The 21,792-nt window shown below is 48.0% G+C and overlaps 1 protein-coding gene across 3 annotated transcripts in view; it reads left to right on the top strand.

Annotated features, from left to right (window-relative positions):
* The window catches only part of LAMA1 (laminin subunit alpha 1), a 145,531-nt gene that overhangs the window by 87,802 nt on the left and 35,937 nt on the right, over window positions 1–21,792 (top strand). For all 3 annotated transcript variants that reach the window (XM_064481602.1, XM_031439158.2, XM_031439157.2), the window contains 14 exons: window positions 307–492; window positions 801–928; window positions 1,583–1,703; window positions 2,679–2,816; window positions 6,618–6,739; window positions 8,906–8,992; window positions 9,277–9,470; window positions 10,337–10,479; window positions 12,169–12,258; window positions 13,491–13,602; window positions 14,988–15,150; window positions 19,848–20,058; window positions 20,232–20,348; window positions 20,467–20,630. In XM_064481602.1, the coding sequence (XP_064337672.1) occupies window positions 307–492; window positions 801–928; window positions 1,583–1,703; window positions 2,679–2,816; window positions 6,618–6,739; window positions 8,906–8,992; window positions 9,277–9,470; window positions 10,337–10,479; window positions 12,169–12,258; window positions 13,491–13,602; window positions 14,988–15,150; window positions 19,848–20,058; window positions 20,232–20,348; window positions 20,467–20,630 (1,976 nt within the window). The remainder of the gene's footprint in view (window positions 1–306; window positions 493–800; window positions 929–1,582; window positions 1,704–2,678; window positions 2,817–6,617; window positions 6,740–8,905; window positions 8,993–9,276; window positions 9,471–10,336; window positions 10,480–12,168; window positions 12,259–13,490; window positions 13,603–14,987; window positions 15,151–19,847; window positions 20,059–20,231; window positions 20,349–20,466; window positions 20,631–21,792) is intronic.

The raw sequence follows: 21,792 nt of genomic DNA, 5'->3' as shown, positions 1-21,792 counted from the left end.
CTGCACGTGTGTGTACTTAGCCCCAAACCCACCGAGTTGTACACACTACATACATACAGTTCTGTATGCCCATCATGCCTTATGAAGTGGGTTTTAAAGCTCTGAAGATCACTTAACTCTAGCTCAGGTCAACGTAATAATCCATAATTAGAATTAGAAGGAAGCAAATTCCAGATAATTTATGCCACCCGTGTGATGTATTTTTAAGATGCAAGGTTTCCTTCAAATGGCAGCAGGCTTATGATAAAATATTTTTAAGCCACTGGCGTGTCAGAGAAGTAAATGCCGATGCCCCTCCCCCCGCAGCTCATGGCCTACGGCGGGACGCTGCGCTACAGCGTGGCCTTCCACTCTTCCCATGGGCTCGGCCCCTTCAACCTGGAGCCGCAGGTGCTCATCAGAGGAGGCCGGGCCAGGAAGCAGGTCATCTACGTGGACGCGCCCGCCCCGGAGAATGGAGTGCGGCAGGAGCACAAAGTAGAGATGAGAGAGGTGACCGCACGTTCCTTGCACGTGAGCCCTCCAGCCTGGGGACCCTGCCCTGACGTGGTGGATCCGGGGGCTGCTGTGCTGACAGCGTGCCCCTGATGGCCATGGGGGTCCAGATTCCAATGGGCTTAGCAACATTTCTAAACAGATCCAAATTCTGTCTTCTCAAGAAGTGTACATTAGGCCCCAGTTGAACTTAGTGTCATATGCAGAACTGGGCTCCCTGGTGGAGGTACTTCTGAAAGAATTAAGTTCATATGCCGCTGAGGATCTGTTCCCTGAATTTAGTTGTGTGCACTTCTCATCCACAGGATTTTTGGAAATACTTTAACTCTGTTTCTGAAGAACCTGTCACACGCTCGGATTTTATGTCCGTTCTTAGCAATGTTGAGTACATCCTCATCAAAGCGTCTTACGGTCAAGGGTTACAGCAAAGCAGGTACTTGGAAATTCTAGAATTTTAAAAGTATTTTCCTTATCTGAAAGCAGACTGAAGAGATCTGATGCACATCACCCCCACTGCCTTCTACCTTTAATAACATGTATTTCTGTTCTTCACTGAAACCTTATTAAATGTTAATATTACTCTGAAATATGTAAAAAAAAAAATGACATAGATTGTCCATCATCCATATTGACGTGGCTGTAAGTACATAGTGGTGATAATCTTAGATGAACATAGAGTGTAAACAGCAAAGACGTTCTGCTGTTTTCTGCCCGTAAGCTGCACTGCCCACTTCTTTACAAGGCATCGTGAATGCTGTTACCTTCTCATTCAGTTCTTACCCCAGAAGGAAAGCCACCCATCCCTGGCCAAGCTAGAACTTCGCGGGCTCTTCTAGATGTGCCTTCTCTAACATTATTTTTCACTTCTCAAGTGCTGGCTGAGGACCACCCCTGTGTAATGATGAATGTGCTTCCCCTGGGTTCTTACCCATTTCCTTTATAATCTTGAGTAGGAACTACTCTCAGACTGGCGGGAAAGCTCTGGTGTCCCAGATGTGCAAATAGCATTCTTCAATGTGCCATTTCTGAAAATGTCTTCTTTAATATTAGTATTTCCTCTCTCACTTGCTAACACATGGATCCACAGAATCTCAAACATCTCCATGGAGGTTGGCAGAAAGGCAGAAGAGTTGCCCCCAGGGAGGGCGGTGGCATTCCTTTTGGAGAAGTGTCTCTGTCCTCCTGGCACGGCTGGACTCTCATGTCAGGTAGGGAGACTGTGGTTAAAATGCACTTCCTGATTTGGGGTTAAAGTTGGCTTGTTACAGCAGCTCCAGGTGACAGACAGAACTGTGTGTATCTGTTACGTCTCTTTCCCTTTTGAAAAGGTACTTGTAAAGTATGCCTGACCGTCAGCTTCGCTGTCTTGACTGTGTCTAAGGTGTGTGGTTTAGCAGGGTTAAGTGCACCCACAGTGCTGAACAGCCGGTCTCCAGGGGTCTTCATCTTGTAAAACTAAACCTCTGTGCCCACCCTCTGCTCCTCCCCTAGTCTCTGGCAACCGCCTTGTACTTTCCATACGGGTCTGACAACTCTTGGTCCCTTATGTAAGTGGAATCATGCGGTATTTGTCTTGGGACTGGGGCAATTCACTCAGCAGCGTGTCCTCCCAGTGCATCCACGTGGTAGCAGGTGTCAGGATGTCCTCCCCAGTAACACTCCACTGGCCAGGTGGACTGCGCGGTGTTTATCCATCAGTGGACACCTGGGTGGCTCTCGCCTTTGGCTACCGTGAATAATGCTGCTACAAACACGGGTGTGCACATCTCTCTCCAAGACCCTGCTTTCAGTCCTTTGGGGTTTGTGCCCAGAAGCAGAGTTGCTGGATCACGTGGTAACTCGGTTTTGAACTGTCTGATGAGCCATCGTGCTGCTCTCCCTGGAGCCACAGCATTCTCCATCCCCACAGCAAAGCGCCAGGGTCCCGACTTCCCCTCGTCCTCACCAGCACTTGCTATTCTCTGGGCGGGTGGTTTTTCGACGGCAGCCATCGTGGGTGTGTGAGCTGGTATCTCACCGTGGCGTTCTGACGTGCACCTCCTTGGTAATTAGTGACACTGAGCATCTTTGCGTGTGCTTGTCTAGTCATTTGTGTGTCTTCTTTGGAAAAATGTCTATTCAAGTCCTTTGCCCATTTTTAATCAGGTTTTTTATTCATCGCCTTCCATTCTGCATCCCCTCAGGACTGTGCGCCTGGTTATCACAGAGGGAAGCTTCCAGAAGGTGATGGCAGGAGACCCCGGCCTCTGCTTGCTCCCTGTGTGCCCTGCAGTTGCAACAACCACAGTGACGCCTGTGACCCTGAAACGGGGGAGTGTCTGGTATGTTGGTCTCTGGCTGCTTGCCTGACACTTGGAATCAGAGCAGCCCTGAGCGTTTAAATGTCCGATTCAAAGTCATACGAGTTCCTTGATTTAGAGGAGTTTAAATTTAACTCAGTGTAAGATAAAAATGTATTTCCTTCAGAAGGGTCTAGCTCAGTGGTCTGACGGTGGTGGAAACCCTTTTATGAAGCTCCATGACTGTTCACGGGCATCAGTTTGGGAATTAGTGAAGTGTCTCTTGTTTCTACTTGCAGACTGGTGGTCGCAAAGTAAGTAACTTTATGTCATAGAACCTGAAGAGTCACTGGCGGTTTTAGAATGAGTTAGTGCCCACGCTGAGAACGTAGTTCCCTGTGGAGAGTGCTGCCCTCTCCGCGCGCGCTCTCCTGGAGGCCTTAGTGTGCGTCTGCTTCCTGGCCAGCTCGGGCATGAGGAGAACCCTGATCGCTGGAAAGGACCGGGTGACCCAGGCAGCAGTCTTGTGGCCCTGGCTGAGGACAAACTCTTGTGTCCAGGATTTTGCTTAAGCTGACGATGCCTTATTGATAACATAGAATACTCTCTAACTCTAAAAGCTCATTCTTTGTAACCGGCTGCTTGTATAAATTGGACCAAGACTGACTTGCCTCAAGTGAAATAACTCATTGAAGGGAAGCGAGCTGCCCCCCAAGGAGGACGCATCCCGAGCCTGAGGGGTCCTGGCCGGGGCCTCCTAACTGGCCTCCAGCCACACTGGGTCCGTCTGCCTCTTCTTGTGTTTGAAAGCATCTTTCATACTGAAATTCAAAGGCAGTTTCCACTGGGGAAACTGGTAAACCGTAGCAGTGCAAGGTGAATTTTAGAAGCTGAAGCACTGCGTGGTTTTCCTCAGTTACAAAGACATGTGTTAACCCGTGCTGACTCCACTATATGTGGGGAATGAAAGAATTGTTCCAGTCAGTCAAGGTAAAGTGGACTGAATGAAGATGCAGGCAGCCACACCACTATTTAACAAAATTTACTCTAATCAACCCACGCTCCAGCAGAAGTAAAGTCCAATACAGAAAATGAGAAAATCTCATTTAAGGAGAATCGATTTCAGACAACTTAAAGTGAGAGGTCATTAGCTGGGAAGGCCCCCTGGCCAGTCATGGGACAGAGGTCACACAGGCGGGTGAAGACTCCATCAGTGCTTTCCTGCCGCGTCCTCCCCGGCGCAGCTCACTGCAGTAACGTGAGGGATCGCCCTACCGTGCCTGACCCAGATCCACCAGAGCACAGTCTCAGATCAGCAGCTGACCCACCAGTTTACACCAGGAGGGAACACAGCTCACCTAACCCAGCCCGTGGAAGACAGTGGCAGTCTCCCTGGGATGAATGCTGGCAGATGGTAGCCTTCAGACAGGCCCTGCGCCGGGGGAGCGGAATCCATACATCTCACCCGGGCCTCATAATTAGACCTGCCGTGCACAGCGTGTGGCCGGTACGTGCTGCCCAAGATGCGCAGAGCCCACATCCCCGGGGCTCTTCTGCTCCCAGCGTTGAGCAGACGCATCGGGCTTTGCGCTCGTTCCGTTTTTGTGGCTCTGTGTCTGTCCCTAGTGACTCCGTCACGCACGGCTACTGCTTAGTGCCAGTTACTTAACGAAAACCCACTGTAAAGAGAAAACAGTGTCGGGCCTTCAGAGTTCAGACTGTCGGGTCACAATAGGATCTTTCATTCTTATCGCAATCCCTTCAGATCTTAAGTCGGAACTACAACGTCCAGGCCAGCTGGCTGCTGAACGTCCACTTACACGCCGCCGGCAACAGGGCGCTCACTCTCGCAGCGGCTCAGCTCACTGGGGGCAGCCCTGATGATTCCTGGGACTGATCACCCAACTGTTGGCACAGTTCTATTCTAAAGAGCCATTTTGATAAACCACTAGTTCAAATTTATTCATAAAAAGCAACAGTATCTTAACAAATAACTTGCGAAACCACTTAATAAAATTCCTCTTTCACAGTTCCAGAGACCCCGCATCTCAGCCCTGTGGTCAGACATCCTGTTTAAGCACCTGGTGTCCTATAGAATGCTTGCAGTCCACTCGCCGTTTTGAGGCTCAGATGTCACCGTCTGTCTTAAGATGCTGTGCCCAGAGCCTCCGCTCTGGGGGTAGGGGCAGCCCTCCATAACTCGGGGGGCTGTGTTTCTGTGGATGCAGCTGGTGGCTTTGCTGCCTCTACCCAACTGACTAGACGCCACGATAGTCACATGCGTTTCACCAGTTTAGCACCTGTGTCCTTGCTCTTTGAACTTGGGACCCTGGCTCTCCTCGCTGGTCTTCCTCTAATAGGTCCCTCTGTGTTTAGCGCCGCCGTTGCTTCCGTCTGCCACTCTCTCAGCATTCCCCATGTCCTTGTTACCGCACAGCCTGGGTGTCAGGACATTTTGGGTCTGATTTTGTCATCTGGCACCTAGGGTGTTCCTCCCTCTCTCCATGTCCCCTGGCCTTTGGTATTAGCATAAAAGTGACTGATCAGAAATGTGGCCTGGAGGGGGGTGGGACGAGGAGCAGGCAGCTACCCTGGGGCTCCTCTGCCCAGCTGCCGGCTTCCAGGAGATGCACTTGCTCCTTTTGCGATTAACAAACTGACAGGCGTTCTCCTGCGCGTCCCACAGCAGCTGACGCACCCCAGGTCACCTTAACAGATTCTCAGTACCCTGCCGTTCTCTGGAAGTTTCTTTTCCATTCTCCAGGATCTTGAAGACAAGGGAGTTTGCATCCGCTGTGCGTTAGGGGGGTTGTTAGTGCTTGAGTTGGTATTAGGGATGGAAAACCAGAAAACCTGCTTCAGGCCTCTCTCATCATCAAATATTTATTCCTCGTTGGCTCTGGTTATACTCACTAAAACAAGTATTTAACACATTAACCTTTTAAGAGAGGTTGCAGATTTTACTTCTAAAGAGATACCAGTTTTAGGGCCTAGAGGATCTTAGTAAAATCTGTTTTTGTCAGGTGAAACAGGATTACGATTTTCAAATGAAAAACACTGGAATATTTTTTAATTTAAAAGGAACTTAAAAATAAGTTTCCAAACACACAATGAGGCTTCTCTCTGCATCCTCTCCTGCTCCCAAGGACGAACGTCTGAGTTGGTTTGCAGGTTTGCTCAGTGGTTCCCGATGTCACCTGACTTTGTGTCCCTGTGTCAGACCCAGAATCCGGTGCCTGGGGCGGTGTGAATGGGGGTCCAACTGAGCAGAAGCAGGTTTTACATTGGAATAATATGTCAAGACTTAGTTGCTCTTTTAGCTTATTTTTCTTTAAAGAGCAGGATGGTAGGTCCAAACAACGATGTGAAAGCTAACGGGAAACGATGTGGTCACCGCAGGAATCGTGGCGGTGCTCTGAGCCCCTGCGTTTCCTCCCCGCGCTGTCAGTGTCCTGAACCATCCATCCACTCACTTCCGCTCTTTCCCCACCTGGGATCACTGAGTACTGACTGTGCGCAGCCCACCGTGCTCCAGGTCGGTGTTGGGTCCCTTTTAAACCCATGTTTTCGGGCTCTGAAGGTGGCTGCCCTGTGCATGTATTCTATGGGAAGGACATATCAGTGATTTCTGGGCTGTTTTGGATGGATAGAGTCTTATAATGAATGCCAGCCACAGAGCTGGCAGTGTTTCCAGGATTTTAAAAATAAGAAAAATGCTCACCCTTCATTGAGAATAAAACAAACGTCAATGACAGGAAACATGGAAGTGCTTCGCGATCGCCAGTTCAGAGGCTCTAACAGGTTCCCACTGTTTTCCTCTCCTCTTGACACGTGCGGCCTCAGAACTGCAGCCATAACACCACTGGCGACCACTGCGAGGAGTGTGCCCCCGGGTACTACGGGCAGGTGACCGGCCGGGCCAGCGACTGCTCTCCCTGCTCCTGTCCTCACGGCCTCCCTGCCAGGTGAGCTGCACACGGCGCCCCCGCCCGCGCCGCTGAGGCCGGGCTGCCCCCACCATCCGCCTCGTTTCCCAAGGGGTCTCCTGGGGCCTCGCTTAGTGAGTAGTCTTCTGTGTCGAGAAAGTGTTCACCCTCACGGCATTGGAAGGGAGTCTTTCCCAAAGCAAAATATCCATGTGTTGGTTTGGGTGTTAGAAGGGAATAAATGAAAGGACTTCCAGGTTTGGTTTTTTAAAGAGTAATGTTAGTCTTCACCGTATATATCCAGTGTGTCTAGAGACGAACTGTTACTAATTTTATGAATAATGATACAAAGAATTCGGTTCCTGTTTGCCGTGAGGGAGTGGGGTTAGAATTACACGTGCTGATGACTGATGAGGTGCAGAAACATGCCCAGGGGTGGAGTGGGCAGGGTCTACCTCGCAGTCATAATCCTTGTAGAGAACTGTCTCCACCCAAAAAAGAACCCAGGATTTGAAGTATCTGTATCTTTGGGTTAAGCGAAAACTGCAATTCGTAAGTAACAGTTCATTGTTGCTTAGAATATTTGAGAAGGCACTGGACGTGTGGAGGACAAACGCCAGCCTTTGGTATACTAAAATGGAGTTTCCTTTTGATTTTTGTTTGAATCTTCTATCTTTTATTGTCTCTAAGTAAGTGTCGCTTGGCGGTGAGGACCGAATGAGAGGCACTGTGTGAAAAACATCTCTCTCAGCTCTCCAGCATCCTAAAATTTATTACTATTATTTAATTTTTTGTACTAAGTCTGTATATAAATTTTGAATCATCAAATGTGCTCCTGTGATCTAAGCTGTAGGAGTACTTGCACGTGTGTAAAGATGGGCCCCGCCTGTTCTCACAGGCAGCTGGGGAGGGGGGGACTGCAACGTCTACCTACAGGGAGCGATGACGACCCGGAGTGCACTGCGGTGCGCCCTTGAGTGAAACACCGCAGGGCACTGAGAAGAGGGGATGTGTGGAGTGGGAGAGACGGCCAATCACACTACGTGAGTGAGTATGTGATGTGAGGCCATTCTGGAAAACACTCGTACCCGTGTGCACATCCGTGTCCGCAGCTGCAAGGCTGTATGCGCCCAGGGAGGTGTGTGGACAGACACCCCGCCCTCGTACCATGCACAGGGTGTGTCTGTGTGGCTTCCTCCTTCCGTCACAGAAGGCCCAGACCTCCCCACAGCCCATGCTGATAAATTAAAGGTTACACTATCCGGAAGCGACTCTGAGGGTGGGAGCCTTGTGTGTGTGCTGTGCATCTGAGAGGCCCTAACTGATGTGCTTTGTTTTCGACATATTTTGTGTCTCCCCTGAAGTCTGTCCCTTTAGTATTCAAGCAGGAGCAAGTCAGAGGTGACGTGGAGCTGACGGAGAGCCCTGCAGCTCACACTGGGCACTTCTCTCACTGGCCAGATACCCCCGTGGGTATTTTTTTAGTGGCCTGCAGGCACCCAGCTGAGCCTCTAGTTGGTGATTTGAATGTGGAGGTAGAAGTCACTGAAAGAGGACGGCGCCAAAAGCCAAAGCCCCCGAGCGAGGGGCCCAGCGTCTGAGTGCACTGCTCCATTTTCAGTGGCTGCCGTCTTGCTGCTCCAGCCCACCGCACGACCCCCTACCCTTACGTCTGCGTATTTTCAGATTCCACCCTCACCCTCTGCTTCTCTCCCCACTGCTGTCCCCGCCTCCCCACCTTTCACTGCAGTCGGTGCGTCCCCAGCCATCCGATGGCCTCAGCCTGCTGTTCCTGTGTTTGCTCACAGGCACGTGCAGCTCCCTCCCACCACCTTCTCTAATTAAAGTCAGATGATGGAGTTAAATCTCAGAACATGCCCTTCTTCTCCTGGGACGCTTTCTTGTTTGGTGACTAATTAGCTGTGCTCAGTAAATCTGTCTCCGTGGCTCCAGCACTCACAGGGTTGTCACTGGGCAGCCGCCAGTGCGGGTCTTCAGGATACGAGATGTACCCCCTTGTCCTGATAACATGTTTATCGTCCTTCCTTTTGCCCAACAGAGTTTAGGCCCTGAAAAGCGTGTCCAGGCGTCCAGCGTGATCACTTACCCTTTAGAACAGCATCGTGTCCCCTAAGAGGGAAGGATAAGTACCCCGAGAGATTAGAAGTTGAATATCTGAAAATTTAAAAAATTCTTTTCTTCCAGTTTTAGTCCCACTTGTGTCTTGGAAGGTGATCATGATTTCCGCTGTGACGCCTGTTTCCAGGGCTACGAGGGACAGTACTGTGAAAGGTATGCGGGGTGTCAGCACATGGAAGTCACCGGGCATGTCTCCCCTTGGCGGGTTAGGACACATTTACAAAAGCGCTGGGGAGCCGGGGTCAGTTTGGCTGTGCACAAGCGATACTGCAAAGCAGCCTCCTGGGTATCAAGATAGGTAAACGCACTTCCTCTGACCGTCTCGGCCTTTAGGAAACAGGATGCAGAAGGAGGTGAACGGGCCTGTGTTCTCTTCTGTCCTTGGGAAAACTGCTTCGTGTGTGTACTTACCGGTGTTGATCCCACTGTCCCCGCAGGTGCTCCACAGGCTACCACGGGAACCCGCACATGCCAGGTGGTTCTTGCCAGAGGTGTGACTGCAGCCCGCACGGCTCTGTTCACAGCGACTGTGACCGCGGGTCCGGGCAGTGCGTCTGCAGGCCGGGGGCCACGGGGCTCCGCTGTGAGGACTGTGAGCCTAGGCACACGCTGGTGGAAAGCGACTGTGTGTGTGGGTACCGCTCCCCTAAGCGCTTCAAGACACTCTTTCCTCTCAGATGCTTCCTTGCTGTGGTGCCCTGTGGCGTCATCAGCATAAAGACCTATTTTATTTTAACTAAGCGTAGGTTCCTTTTGCATCTGCCAAACAATGTTTTGCAGAGTATCTGGAGCCGAGGTAGAAGGTTCTAGGCTAACAGCATTTATCTCCCCGGCAAATCAGCAGCACAGTAACGCCAGCCTCGCAGTCCGGCTGATTAACTTTTCCTTTAGTGGAGCCAAGGGGTCAGCTGGCACAGAGAGAACACCTTTGTGGCTGGTCATGTGTGTCACCAAATTTCACATATGGCCTCAGCTCTTGGCTGTTGTGGACACTTTTTTTTGGTTCTGATTTATCTGAACAGCAAGAGCGTGAGGTAGTGACCTTGGGGTGTCGCCTCGGTGGTTCGTGGGGAAGACGGGGAGGAAGCAGCGTCAGGCAGTCCAGAACTCTTGCTTTTGTCGGTGTGTTGTAAGCAGAACAGCCCCGTGACTTCCCCCAGTCTCCTTCACGTGTACTTGCTGAAGGTGTGTGCAAACTCTGAGGAAAGGACCCCAGGCTCGGGCAGGAATGCACTGGGAATTCATGGCCATTGGTCCAAGTCAGAGATGGGCAGACGTGCTGTGGTAACGCTGGAGCCACGTAAGGAGACGGGCGCCAGAGCGGGGCTCCACTCGGGAGCCCCGGGGAGTCCCGGATGCGACCTGAGTCTGGCGCCTGCCCTCCCCCCCAAGGCCCAGCTGGCGTGGGAATGAGGGGACGTGGCTGTCACAGGGCGTCCGCGCGCCCAGGGAGCCGCGCGGCCGCCCTGCGTCACCGGGGCCTCCGCTTCCTCGCAGCCTGTGACGACGCGTGCGCGGGGGCGCTGCTGGACGGCCTGGACGCTGCCGGCCGCGCCGTTCTCCCTGTGAACCTCACCAGCGTCATCCCTGCCCCGCATGGAACTCTGTCCAGCCTGGAAAATACGGCGAGCCGTCTCCGGGTGGGTACTGGGACCCAGACGCGTGTCACTGCCCTCCCGCCTGCGCCGGCGCCTCGGCCCCGGAGTCCAGCGCTGGTGGGCGCTCGCCTTGCGCTCAGCCGGACCGGAGGCTTCGGCCTCCGCGCTCCCTCATCTTGCTGAGGGGGGCTCTGCTCGCGCGTTGTTCCCCAGACGCAGCCCTGTCAGGTCTCCCCGGGGCTCCTCCTCCGGCCTTCGGGAAGGAGGCAGCGTCCCCTCGCCCCGTTTAAACGGGCCTCGGGGTGGCTGCGTACAGCCGTCCTAATGCAAACGCAGAAACCGTCTCGGGACAGCATCTTTAATGCTGGAATTTGCTGAAGATGAACTAGTTTCTGTAAATGTATTATTCTCAGCTGGACTTGCAGAGCACAGAAGTTCCTCCTCCCTAGGAAACTTTATAAAAAATCTCGCGGTAAATCATAGTTTTGTGTTTAGCCAAAACCTGTGTTTTGATCTGGGTCCAAAAGAAGGTGGGAAGGTAAGAAATGGACTTACTAACAGCATTTTTTTCATTCTAATTGGGAAAAAAATGTGATTCTTAATTTTGCTTAAAGCCTATGCATTAGAATTTGAGATATTTAATTCACTGTCATGCAGTAATAAAAAGGATAGTCATTCCTGAACGCCTGTTTCAGATAAGAGCTTTCCTCAGACTTTAGATGTCCTTAGGCGTGTGTGGGTGTGGGTGTGGGTGTGTCGGCGCGCGCACCCCCCCGCGCGCGGCTGCCTGTTGGAATCCAGCTGCTTCAGTGATCCATTCTTGTCAATCGTGGTCATTTCCTCTATAGATGCAGTGGAGTAAAGGAAGGTTAGGAACCTCTAAGAGATGTTTTTATATTTTTTTCTCCATGGAACAAAATGTTTTTGAAAGATGAGAAGAAATTCTTTTAAAAAAAAAAATCTGAAAAAAACCCCACCAAAATCAGAAAGGACAGAAATGTTCAGATTTCTTTTCCACTCACTATAGCACAATATATAAACCCTACCTCTGTGAGTCTGCTCCAGCGGGACAACTGTATTTTTTTTTATTAAGTGAGATAAATACTTGGTTTCAATTTTAACTCTTTCTGAATGATTTGTTCTCATTTAAACTTACTTTGTCAGTTCCTTTAAATGACTTTTTATGTAAAGTACACAGGAGGTGAAGATTATGAACACTTAACTGTTTCTTGTTTTCACCGTTTACCGACACAGCGACTGTCCTGACCCTAAACAATAATCTAGCCCCTTCACAGGTTGTTACAAGGTTTAAAGTCGTGCAAGTAAAGAAATTAGAAAGTGTTGGCATAAATAAATTAAGCACTTAATTTTTAGTAACCATAAGGCTTTCCTTTACTTAATACTTTTTGTATTTTAGCCTTGTTAGCGTTTTTTAAGGTATTAGCAATTATAGTTCAACTTTTTGTGACTCTGCTATGAAATTAGGCCAGACTCACCCAAGAACTGCAGCAGTATCTGGTTTAACTTCCTGTCTTTGTAGGAAATACAACGAACAGAGGGCAGTACGGAAACATGCTGTCGTCATCAAAACTCTAGTGAATTCATTTTCTTTTTAATGCAATTTCAAGGAAAGGAGAATTTCCTTGAACAAAAGAAGTAATAACAGGTGATTCTTAGGTAGGAACCAGAAAAGTTATTTTCCAGCATTATAGTTTGCTTTCTTCTTTTTAGGAATCTTTACTAAAAGGAAATACACAAAAGCAACTGGCAAAAACTGAACTTGAAGGTGTCTCAGAACAAACAGAGCACCTGCAAAGGGAGGTAAGTTCTTTGCTGAAAAGGCCGGCTCCCCACCTGGCCCTCGTGAGCAGCCGCACCGGGCTGCCTGCCGGGCTCTGCTCAGAGCAGGGCGGCCTCTTCCTCCCAGGGACTCCGAGGCGCTGCCCCCACTCCACCAGCTCCGCAGCCCCTCCTGGTGTGGCGTCTGCAGCACCCGGCTTCCCCTGTGCTTCTGATCGGTGGACTCTGAATGGCAAGAGAGTCCAGAGTTCATTTTGATGTCAGCAGGGAATTAGTTATTGTCAGGTCCATGCCAGGTAAACAGTTTTTAGTTTAATGACCAAAAGAGAATCTCCTCACTTGCAGACGGTGTGGGAGGCCTGCTTGACTGTGTGTGCGTGTGTGTGCGCGTGTACGTGTCTCGTCTCCATCCCTCACCATCCACACACGTACACAGTCATACAGCCTGAATGTGTGTTAGCTTGGTTCCTGTTAATTTAAAAGTAATAATGATTTGGGAAGCATTTCAGGTTTACGTGTGGGCTTTAAGCACCTCGGCAAGCACACATTCGGGAGGAAGTGATAAGCTGATGAAAATAATTTCTATCCATTAAAGAAGATTCTCTTTCGATTTTGAGTGGAAAACACTTAGAGCCAGTGGGAGTTGCTTTGCGTTCCTGGAAATTACAAGTAACTGTTCCTCTTACAAATCCGAACACTCCTAATCAGAGTAACAGCGGAGGGTCGCTGAGCCTCAGCCCTGGGCGGCCGGCCTCGTAAACACCGTATTTGACCCGTATAACGTCCTGTGAGGCGAGCGGCACTCCACGTCCCCGGGCAGCCCCGGGCCCAGGTCTCCGGCCTGGCAGCAGCAGGCCTGCAGCCCACGTGCCTAACTCGAAGTCCCTAGCCCCTCAGCCGCATCCTCACGGCCAGTACGGATTAGCTAAGCTTTCACTTTCTAGACTCTTCGTACTTGGGCCCTAACGTGAGGAGCATCAGGTCTTCACAACAGAGACAAGGGGAGAGTCTGCGGCTTGGAAACCAACTAGGTTGTTTTTAAAAAATATAGCATCTTTTCTCAGAGTGAGCAGTCAGTCATCTCGTTAACCACCTACTCCATTTCCAACCCTGAACCGTCAACCTTGGCTTACATGATGGTGCACGTCCTCACTTTCTGTTCCGGAATAGGTTTTGTTACTTAAGACAGACAATATTAAATACCAACACTCACATTTTATTCAAACTGATCTGAGGCCTTTATTTTCCGTCAGCTCGACAGAGTGTTGGCACGAAGCCAGCACGTGAGCAGGGCCACTGAGAGAGTCCTGAACAGGAGTTGGGACCTCGTGACGTTTACTGAGAAGCTGCGGACAGACATCCAAGGTAGTGTCCTCTCGTTTGGGGAGTCTGGCTTTTTGGCAGAAAAAGCTCCACCTACTGTATTTGACGCATGAAGAGACATGTGACCTGTACTGGACTCCTGGAGTCAGAGGGCTGGAATGTTCCCGTAGTTAGGGGATCCTGATGTGTCCAGATCATTGCCTTTCATTGAGAGTTTTATCTTTTATTTTCCACATTATGCCTTTCACTTAGGACCTAAGTATTGGGCAGATTTGGCGCCTCCACATCTCTTATGAATGTGTCAAATTAACACTTAGTAAACGGAACACTTTTGCCGATGGTCAGCCAAGGTCCAACAGCAGACCACAGGAGAGTGTGACCTAGAGGAACGTATCACTCCCAGGTCCAGGAGGACGTAGCCAGCACACCTTGAGGGGGCGGTCAAGGCAGGCTGCAGGCAGAGAGAAAGAGGGGGCCTGGGGCACCAGCCCTTATTAGGGTCTGTGAGTGGAGTGCTTTGGGGTTCCTGGGCTAAGGCCGGATTCCTTAATCCAAAGCAGAAGAGCAGGGTTTTGGTGACCCCCGGGGGTCTTACCCAAGGGGCACATAAGGGGAGGGTGCTGGGAAGCAGAGACCATCCATCACGAGGGCCACTGGGGAAGTCATATCCAGAACTTACATGTGCTTTGCCTCGGTGGGCGGCCGTCTAGGACATGAGGGCCACTGTCAGGTTAAGGTCCCTGCAGGCCAGCTGCCAAACAAAATGGATACCCAGGCAGCAGTACCATGGAGTAGCTTAGCTAAGCTCTCCACAACGCTGCTTTGCCCAGAACAGGAGCTGATGGGATTTGGGGCTTCAGTGTGGTCCCGAAGTATGTCCTGGTATCAGAGTAAGTTGGTCACTACTCAGCTGGGACGTCCCATGTGATCTTGCTTTTAAATGCCACTGTCAACTTTCGACTACCAGAAATTCTTGCTTTTCCTTTTGGATTATAGTATATGGCATGAAAACTGCAGACTCCAAATCAGACTTTACAGGGCAAAGGGTAAGGGAGTTAGTTATTAGAGCTAATGATGTTTTAGGAAAGAGGAGCATCAGTGCCGAGGGTTCCCCGGTGCAGTAAACCCTTACTGAGCGCGGCTGTGCGCAGACGTCCGCACCAGGTGCAGAGCAGCTGAGGGGGTGGTCGCCACGGCCCCTGCCCTGACAGAGTTCACGGGCACTGGGGAAGCGGACATCACCTAGACCAGTAATCCCAAGTCCCTGAGTGTCCTGACGGGAGACGTCCAGGGTGCAGTGAGATGTACGGGCTGACTTGGCCTGGCTAGAAGTCCAGCCCAGTTTAGGTGAGCAGAGCAAGGTTCTGCCATCTTAGTCGTGTCCACTTTGAGAGACTTTTTAAATGATGGATAAGTTTTCTCCATAGAAATCAGCGAAAAGGCAACAACTCTAAATCAGACCTTGGACGAAGATGTCCAGCTACCCAGTTCTACTTTTTGGAATATGCAAAGGAACATTACATCTTTGCTGGAAATTCTGCAGAAAAGGCATTTCCTGCACTTGCACCAAAATGCCACCCTTGAACTCAAGTAAGTTCCCGCATACCATTCATGACACAGCCTGTGAGAGGCAGGCACTTGGGAGCGGAGGGGAAGGACAGCAAGCTGTCGGTGGGACAGACGTCGCAGGAGAGGTGGGTGCGGCCCCTCCCGACCGAGCAGTGGCAGTGTTTCCCTCTGTGGCCCTGACACTGCATCCCCACCTGGCGTGAACCAGAGAACCTCGTGGTCCTGTCTCTATGAAGATCAGGTGTAGGCAGTAAACTCTCGTGGAAGCAAACACAGTGGCTTCCACTGAAGCTGTGAACGCCGCGACAGACTCACTGTGCCGAGGTAGTTTAGCTCAGTTATGCCACCTGTCACGGAAACCCTTGGTGTGAAATGACAGATCACAAAGAATCGTTACACGTGGTCACCAGGAGCTTGTAATTTGCTTTCAGCCTTTTTTCTCAGTATATTCACACGGTTGTTTTGATGTAACAGAAAAGCTGTCCTCTCGCCCAGCTGCGATCACATCTAGTAACTGGTTTGTCACACAGTGCCCCACCAAAACTCCAGTCTCGGTAGTGAGATAGTTCAACTATTTTAATATAGTTTGCTATTTTAAATAATGTTGTAATAAACAACTTAGGTAAAAATCTTTTTCACATTATTATCATCAGCGTGGCTATTAAGAAGTGAAATCATTTCGCCAGAGTTTGCATTTTGAGGATGCCTGACTCGCATCTGCAGATTATTTTCTAGAAGGTTTTTTAAAACAGCCTCCACTTCTGCTGGCAGAGTGCTAGAGCCGAGCTCACACCTCTTCCACCACTGAACAGGGTTTTTGATGCTGTTGATTCAGTGAAAAACAAAAGGAGGAACTAACTGTGGCGTGAGATTTGGAGAGAGGACTGGTAACCCACTAGAACAGAAACTGAGCTTTGCAGGAAGAAGCTAACGAAGAGTGCTGAGTTTTTTCTTCTTAGTCTTTTTTAACTCACTGAAGACAGTATCATTTCATCTGATCACAGTTTAGATGGCAAAGTTATTCCATAGATGAAAATTTGACCTCTATTTTAAATTTCTTAAGAAACCTTTTTTTTTTTAAACTGAAGTACAGTCAGTTACAATGAAGTCAGTTACAATGTGTCCATTTCTGGTGTACAGCACAGTGTCCCAGTCATGCATATACATACATTCGTTTTCATACTTTCATTAAAGGTTATTACAAGATATTGAACATAGTTCCCTGTGCTACACAGAAGAAACTTGTTTTTTTAAATCTATTTCTATGTATACTGGCTAACATTTGCAAATCTCAAACTCCCAAATTTATCCCTTCCCACCCCCTTTCCCTGGTAACTGTAAGAGTGTTTACTATGTCTGCCAGTCTGTTTCTCTTCTGTAGATTAGTTCATAGTGTGCTTTTTTCCTTTCTTTTTTTTTTTTTAAGGTTCCACATTTGAGTGATACCATACGGTATTTTTCTTTCTGGTTTATTTCATTTAGAATAATGATCTATAGGTCCATCCATGTTGCTGCAAATGGTATTTTATTCTTTTTTATGGCTGAGTAGTATTCCATTGTATAAGTATACCACATCTTTTTTATCCAGTCACCTGTCAATGGACATTTAGGTTGCTTCCATGTCTTGGCAACTGTAAATAGTGCTGCTATGAACATTAGGGTACATGTATCTTTTTGAATTAGAGCTCCCTCCTGATAGACACCCGGGAGTGGGATTGCTGGATCATACTGTAGGTCTTTGTTTCATTTTCTGAGGCATCTCCATATTCTTTTGCAAAATGACTGCACCAAACTGCATTCCCACCAACGGTGTAGGAGGGTTCCCTTTTCTCCGCAGCCTCTCCAGCATTTATCATTCATGGGCTTTTGAATGATAGCCATTCTGACTAGTGTGAGGTGATACTTCATTGTAGTTTTGATTTGCATTTCTCTGATAATTAGGGATATTGAGCATTTTTTCGTGTCTATTGACCATGTCTGTCTTCATTGGAGAGTTGCTTGTTTAGATCCTCTGTCCATTTTTGGATTGAGTTGTTTGTTTTTTGTTGTATGAGCTGTTTATATATTCTGGAAATTAAGCCTTTGTCAGCTGCATCATTTGCAAATATTTTCTCCCATTCTGAAGGCTGTCATTTTGTTTTGCTAATGGTTTCCTTTGCTGTGCAAAAGCTTGTAAGTTTAATTAGGTCCCATTTGTTTATGTTTGCTCTTATTTCTATGGCCTGGGTAGATTGCCCCAGGAGAACATTGCTGAGATTTATGCCAGAGAATGCTTTGCCTATGTTTTCTTCTAGAAAGTCTATCACGTCTTATCTTATATTTAAGTCTTTAAGTCATTTTGAGTTTATTTTTGTGTATGGAGTGAGGGAGTGTTCTGACTTCACTGACTTACATGCTGCTGTCCAGTTTTCCCAACGCCATTTGCTGAAGAGACTGTCTTTTCTCCACTGTATATCCTTGCCTCCTTTGTCAAAGGTTAATTGACTGTAGATTTATTTCTGGGCTCTCTGTTTCGTTCCATTGATCCTTATGTCTGTTTTTATGCCAATACCATGCTGTTCTGATTACTGTAGCTCTGTAGTATTGTGTGAAATCTAGGAGTGTTATTCCTCCAGCTTTGTTCTTTTTCTTCAGTATTGCTTTGGAAATTCTGGGTCTTTTGTGATTCAATATACATTTTAGGATTATTTGTTCTAGTTCTATGAAAAATGTCCTGGGGAATCTGATAGGGATCTCATTAAATCTCTAGATTGCCTTGGGCAGTACTGGCCATTTTAACGATACTGATTCTTCCATTTGTACGTGAGTCCTGTATCCTGCTACCTTGCCCAATTCTTCTATCAGCTCCAGTCATTTTTGTGTGGAACATTTAGGCTGTTTTATTTATAGTGTCATGTCATCCCCGTATGGTTACAGGTTTACCTCTTCTCTTCCAATTTGGATCCCTTTTATTTCTTTCTCTTGCCTGATTGCAGTGGCTAGAACTTCCAAGACTATGTTGAATAGAAGTGGTGAGAGTGGGCAGCCTTGTCTTGTTCCAGATTTTAGCAGGAAGCCTTTCTGCCTTTCACCGCTGAGTACTATGCTGGCTGTGGATTTGTCATAAATAGCTTTTATGTTGAGATATGTTCCCTCTATACCCAGTTTGATAAGAGTTTTTACCATAAATGGGTGTCGAATTTTATCAAATGCTTTCTCTGCATCTATTGAGATGATCATGTGGTTTCTGTCCTCTCTTGTGGATGTGGTATATGTATCACGTTGATTGATTTGCATATGTTGAACCATCCTCGTGTCCCTGAATCCATCTTGATCATGGCATATGATCTTATTTATGTGCTGTTGGATTCTGTTTGCTAATATTCTGTTGAGGATTTTGGCATCTATGTTCATCAGTGATCTTGGCCTGTAATGTTCTTTCTTGGTAGTGTCTTTGGTTTTGGAATCAGGGTGATGGTGGCTTCATAGAATGAGTTTGGGAGTATTCCCTCCTTTTCAACCTTTTGGAAGCGTCTGAGAAGGATCGGTATGAGTTCTTTGTATGTTTGGTAGGATTCCCCAGTGAAGTCATCTGGTCCAGGACTTTTGTTTGTAGGGAGGTTTTTTTAAATTGCTAATTCCGTTTCATTTCTATTGATTGATCTGTTCAGGTGGTCTATTTCTTCTTGATTCAGTCTTGGTGGTCTGCATGTTTCCAGAAACTTGTCCATTTCTTCCAGGTTGTTCACTTTGTCTCCATATAGTTGTTTTTAGATACCTTCTTTAACAATATGAAGTAACAGATTCACGGCCAGATGCTAGAAATATTCTGGGTTTCCTTGTGTGTTTCCCATGTACTTTTTTTAGTTCTTATTGTCTGTATCATAATGCATCATCTTGCTGTCTTTTTTTTTTAATAATCTTTAAAAATGATAAGAATGTTCAAATAATCCCTGATGATGTTCTAACAATGTCAGCATTCAAATATGTATCATTGGAAAATGGGTTTTTGGTGGTGTTTTAGCCCAGCAATCTGATAATCTGTGAAAGCTGAGGGTGATTTACAAGATATTTTCCATGAAATTTTTCAAAGTTCTCTTGACAAACTGAAGCAAGAAGTTAATAGGATGTACTAAACCACTGTAAAGATTTGTAGTGTGAAAATTTTATTGTTCTAGATAACTTTAAGTTCAAAATTGATTTAAATAAGCAATTTGATAGCACATTTATAAACGAATATGGGGAAAATATCTTTTGATTTCCTAAAGCTTGCTGTTATCAATGGTACAAATTATCTTTCTGGCAATTTGGATTTGAAAGTTTTTTATAAAATCTGTTTCGTAACAAGCTGCAGAAAACCTTTTATAGTGTGTAACTGCGTTGGTAACTTGAGAGCAAATCACTGAACAGTTTTCTTTCTTCAGTTTCTGGCTGTATTTATAATAAAAGGCTGTAGTGGCCATCATTCAGAGTGTGGTCCCAATTTTGAATCCAGATTCACTGAGATGGCTTCTGTTAATCCCCTTAGTACAACGTGTTAGGAAGTTTGCAGACAGAGTTCAGGGATACAGTGTGAATCTGTCGTGCCTAGAGGTGTCTTAGAAAAAGCGATTACGATGTGTCTTAGGACATGAAGCAGCGGCTCAGGATGGATGTGTGAACGTTCCTTCCACGATCATTTCAGTGATACGAGCTTAGTTGTTTACTTTTTACATGTGAACCGCCTATTATTTTACCAGGGCTGCTGAGGATTTATTGTCACAGATTCAGACCAATTACCAGAAGCCACAGGAAGAGCTGGAGGTGCTGAAAGCAGCAGCAAACGGCCTCCTCTCGAAACACCACAGTGAGGTGCGGGCGGCCGCGGAGCTGGTGCGGGAGGCAGAGGCGAAGGCGCAGGAGAGCGGTCGTCTGCTGCGGGTCGTCGGCGCCAACCTGCGGGAGCTCAGCGTGAGTCGCGGGCTCCCACCCTGTTAGAGCGGGGCCGGGTCCCCCGTGTAAGTGGTAACCGTTCTTAGCTCTCAAAACATGAGCCCGAGTGCCCACTCGGCAGTGTCACGCGCCGCGGTCAGGAAGGCGACTTGCTTTTGGGAAGCATCCTTAGGGGTGATTTCCGCCTGCAGGATCAAAAGCTGCGCGTTCGAGAGGAACAGAACCTGACATCGGCGCTCTCGGCCGCGGGGAGGGCGCTGCTGGACGCCGCGGCCGCGCGCGCAGGGGCCGCGGGAGAGGCTCTAGCGGTGAGTCCCAGCTCAGCCCTGCCGCAGCGCCCCATTTCCAGAGGAGCCTCCCACCCCTCAGCGCGCGCACACGTCGTTCAGTAGGGCACAGGGTTTCAGTGTCAGTTTCTCTGTGTAGCAGCTGGAGCGGCACCGGGATGAGCTGCTTCTGTGGACCGCCCAAGTCAGGCGCCACGTGGACGCCCTGGTCATGCAGATGTCCAAGAGGGCGGCTCTGGACCTGGTCTACAGAGCAGAGGGCCGTGCGGCTGAGCTCCAGACACTGGCCAGCGCCCTGGACAGGTGAGATCACACCTTGCGAGAATCCTGCAGCCTATGACGCGTGGATCAGAGAGAATCAGTGTGGCTGTTTTGATCAGTGTTGAGTCATTCTTTTTTGTCTAAGAATGAAGACTTCTCTTTTATTTCCATAGCAAGCAGGATTTCCTTGCCATGGAAATAATTGACCATCAACATGAATGCGTGATGGAAAAATACAAACTTAACCAGATAGGAATTAAAATAAATACCATGCTACCATACCAAGCCGCTGAGGCCTTAAGTACCTCCCTGGTGCTCAGGCCTTTATTATTAGGTTGTGTATGGACAGAACCAAGTATTAATTTCTTTACACATCTTGCCGCCTTGGAGCTTGTATTAGGCTGGTTTAATGCATGGACAGAGATTGTGGCTGCCTGCCCTAGACTACTACAAGTGTTGGGAATCTGTTTTCCAACTCTGAAAGACATCCTCTCCATTATTTCCTCCTGCTTGAAGGTCTGCCATTTGTACTGTCATTATTTTAACATCTATGTTTGGGTATTTGTCAAATATGTCCGCAGTTTGCCTTCACATGAGCTGCACAACTTGAGGCCAGTGGTTCCCAAACTGTGCAGGAACAGCCGAGGGACCTTCAGGGTACTGATGCCAGTGTCCCCTCCCCACCAACTCCCATCCCCCAAAGACTATGGGATGTGGCCTGTGCTTTTATTTTTTATCTTTTTGAAAGATTCCCCAGGTGATCTAATGTGCAGCAAATGAGGGAATCACGGTTTTAGGACTTAACAGTGATTTATACAATATTGTGAGTTAGTTGTAGATTTATTACTTTAGAATCTGTTATAAATTATGTGAGGAAAAAGTCCAGACAAAGTGGGAATATGTGTGTTTCTGTGTTGGAAGGAGAAAAATATTTTCCAATTTGAGGAATGCTGCTATAAAAGATTATCTCACGCAATGAAAAATGTGTCACATAATGGACCACGGCGTACATTATGGGCTGCGCTGAGCCCTACCACCTGGATCTGATCAGAACTGGGAGCAGAAAATGGAGTTAGATTCTCAGTTCTTTTCCTTCCCTCATCTTTCATTTCCCAAAAGAGAAAACAATGTTCTGACTCCATGCATGGCTGCAACAGAATCTGTATTGCTTAGTATATGGAGCAAAAGCAGTTTGGTATGATAC

Source organism: Camelus dromedarius, chromosome 32, assembly GCF_036321535.1.
Source record: "Camelus dromedarius isolate mCamDro1 chromosome 32, mCamDro1.pat, whole genome shotgun sequence".
In the NCBI taxonomy this organism is placed as follows: domain Eukaryota; kingdom Metazoa; phylum Chordata; class Mammalia; order Artiodactyla; family Camelidae; genus Camelus; species Camelus dromedarius.
Note: the sequence above shows the minus strand (reverse complement) of the source record. Positions and strands in the feature narration are given on the sequence as shown.